General features: G+C 35.7%; 1 protein-coding gene across 12 annotated transcripts in view; it reads left to right on the forward strand.

Moving 5' to 3' along the window:
• The window catches only part of LOC102244898 (uncharacterized protein C3orf20-like), a 107,054-nt gene that overhangs the window by 17,687 nt on the left and 87,904 nt on the right, over positions 1–1,463 (forward strand). For 11 of the 12 annotated variants that reach the window (XR_001359976.1, XR_001359977.1, XM_014530763.1 and 8 more), the window contains exons 3-4: positions 474–546; positions 652–728. Coding sequence is in view for 10 of the 12 variants with exons in the window: in XM_014530763.1 (XP_014386249.1) it covers positions 474–546; positions 652–728 (150 nt within the window). In the remaining 2 variants the exon portion in view is untranslated. Of the gene's footprint in view, positions 1–473; positions 547–635; positions 729–1,463 lie in introns of all 12 variants that reach the window. The other variant, XM_014530769.1, reaches the window with a different exon arrangement.

Genomic DNA, 1,463 nt, shown 5'->3' on the forward strand with positions numbered 1-1,463 from the left:
TGCACTATTGCATCAGCACAGTCATTTTCAACCAGGGGCAATTTTTATCCCCAGGAGACATTTGGCAATATCTGGAGACACTTTTTTGTTGCCCTAACTGGGTAAGAAGGCATGCTACTGGCATCTGGTAGGTAGAGGCCAGAGATGCTGCTAAACATCCTACAATGCACAAGGCAGCTCCTTACCACAAAGAATTATCTGGCCCAAATGTCAACAGTGCCAAGGTTGAGAAACTTGGCATCAACATGATATTGCTTTTTTTGCCATTAGCATGAAATCCTTCTGATTGTGTCTTTGTCAAGTAGATAGCCTATGAAGTGAAGATAGAGGTAAAGGAATGGTTGTGTTCTCTCCCCAAGCCCCGCTTTGTACAGTTCGTAGAATATATAAATCTCAACTTTAAAACCAAGTGTTTGAATTATTACTTGTAGACATGATAACTTGTTTTCAGATTCTTAACTTCTCCTTCTTAGGTCTGATGGCAGAATGGAAGACTTTACTAAAACTAGACCTTTGGACATTGGACCTATCTATTTCTTTGATCAGGTAATAATGTAGCTCAGTTTCATAAATTATAATTTACTTTTAAAAATATATTTCACTTTGACCAGTATTTTTCTCTACCTTTTAAATAGATTTATTTCATTTTAGATGAAACCAAAAAAGAAAAAATGGGATAAGAGAGACCTTCTCCCCCATTTGGAGCACACTCCAGAAGAAAAACATAGGTAAAACTTTTGAAATTACTCTGCATTGCTGGCATCACTGTATATTTTCAAAGGCTTATATGGTGCTCAGGATCAATCCTTCCCTATTTCCTACCCTCTAAGAAACTACATCAAGAAATTACCATGTCAAAGCCAACTATGAAGTTAGAGAACTTTATTTTATTTTTATTTTTTTAACTTTTAAAAATTTATTACCCATCTGACACCATAATACTTATTACAATGTTATTGACTATATTATCTATGCTGTACTTTACAGGCTTGTGACTATTTTAATCACTGGCAGTTTATACTTTTATTTTTTTTGACATATCTTTTTTTTTAATTAAATCTTTATTGTTCTGATTATTACAGTTGTTCCTCTTTTTTCTCCCCCATAGTGCTCCTCCACCCAGTTCCCACCCAACCCTCTGCCCTTACCCCTCCCATGTCCTCATCCATAGGTGTACGATTTTTGTCCAGTCTCTTCCTGCACCCCCACACCCTTTACCCCCAAGAATTGTCAGTCCACTCCCTTTCCATGCCCCTGGTTCTATTATACTCACCAGTTTACTCTGTTCATCAGATTTTTTATTCACTTGATTTTTAGATTCACTTGTTGATAGATATGTATTTGCTGTTCATAATTTTTATCTTTACCTTTTTCTTCTTCCTATTCTTAAAGAATACCTTTCAGCATTTCATTTAATGCTGGTTTGATGGTGATGAACTCCTTTAGCTTTTTCTTATCTGTGA

The sequence above is a fragment of the Myotis brandtii genome, unplaced genomic scaffold (genome assembly GCF_000412655.1).
Source record: "Myotis brandtii unplaced genomic scaffold, ASM41265v1 scaffold772, whole genome shotgun sequence".
In the NCBI taxonomy this organism is placed as follows: Eukaryota; Metazoa; Chordata; class Mammalia; order Chiroptera; family Vespertilionidae; genus Myotis; species Myotis brandtii.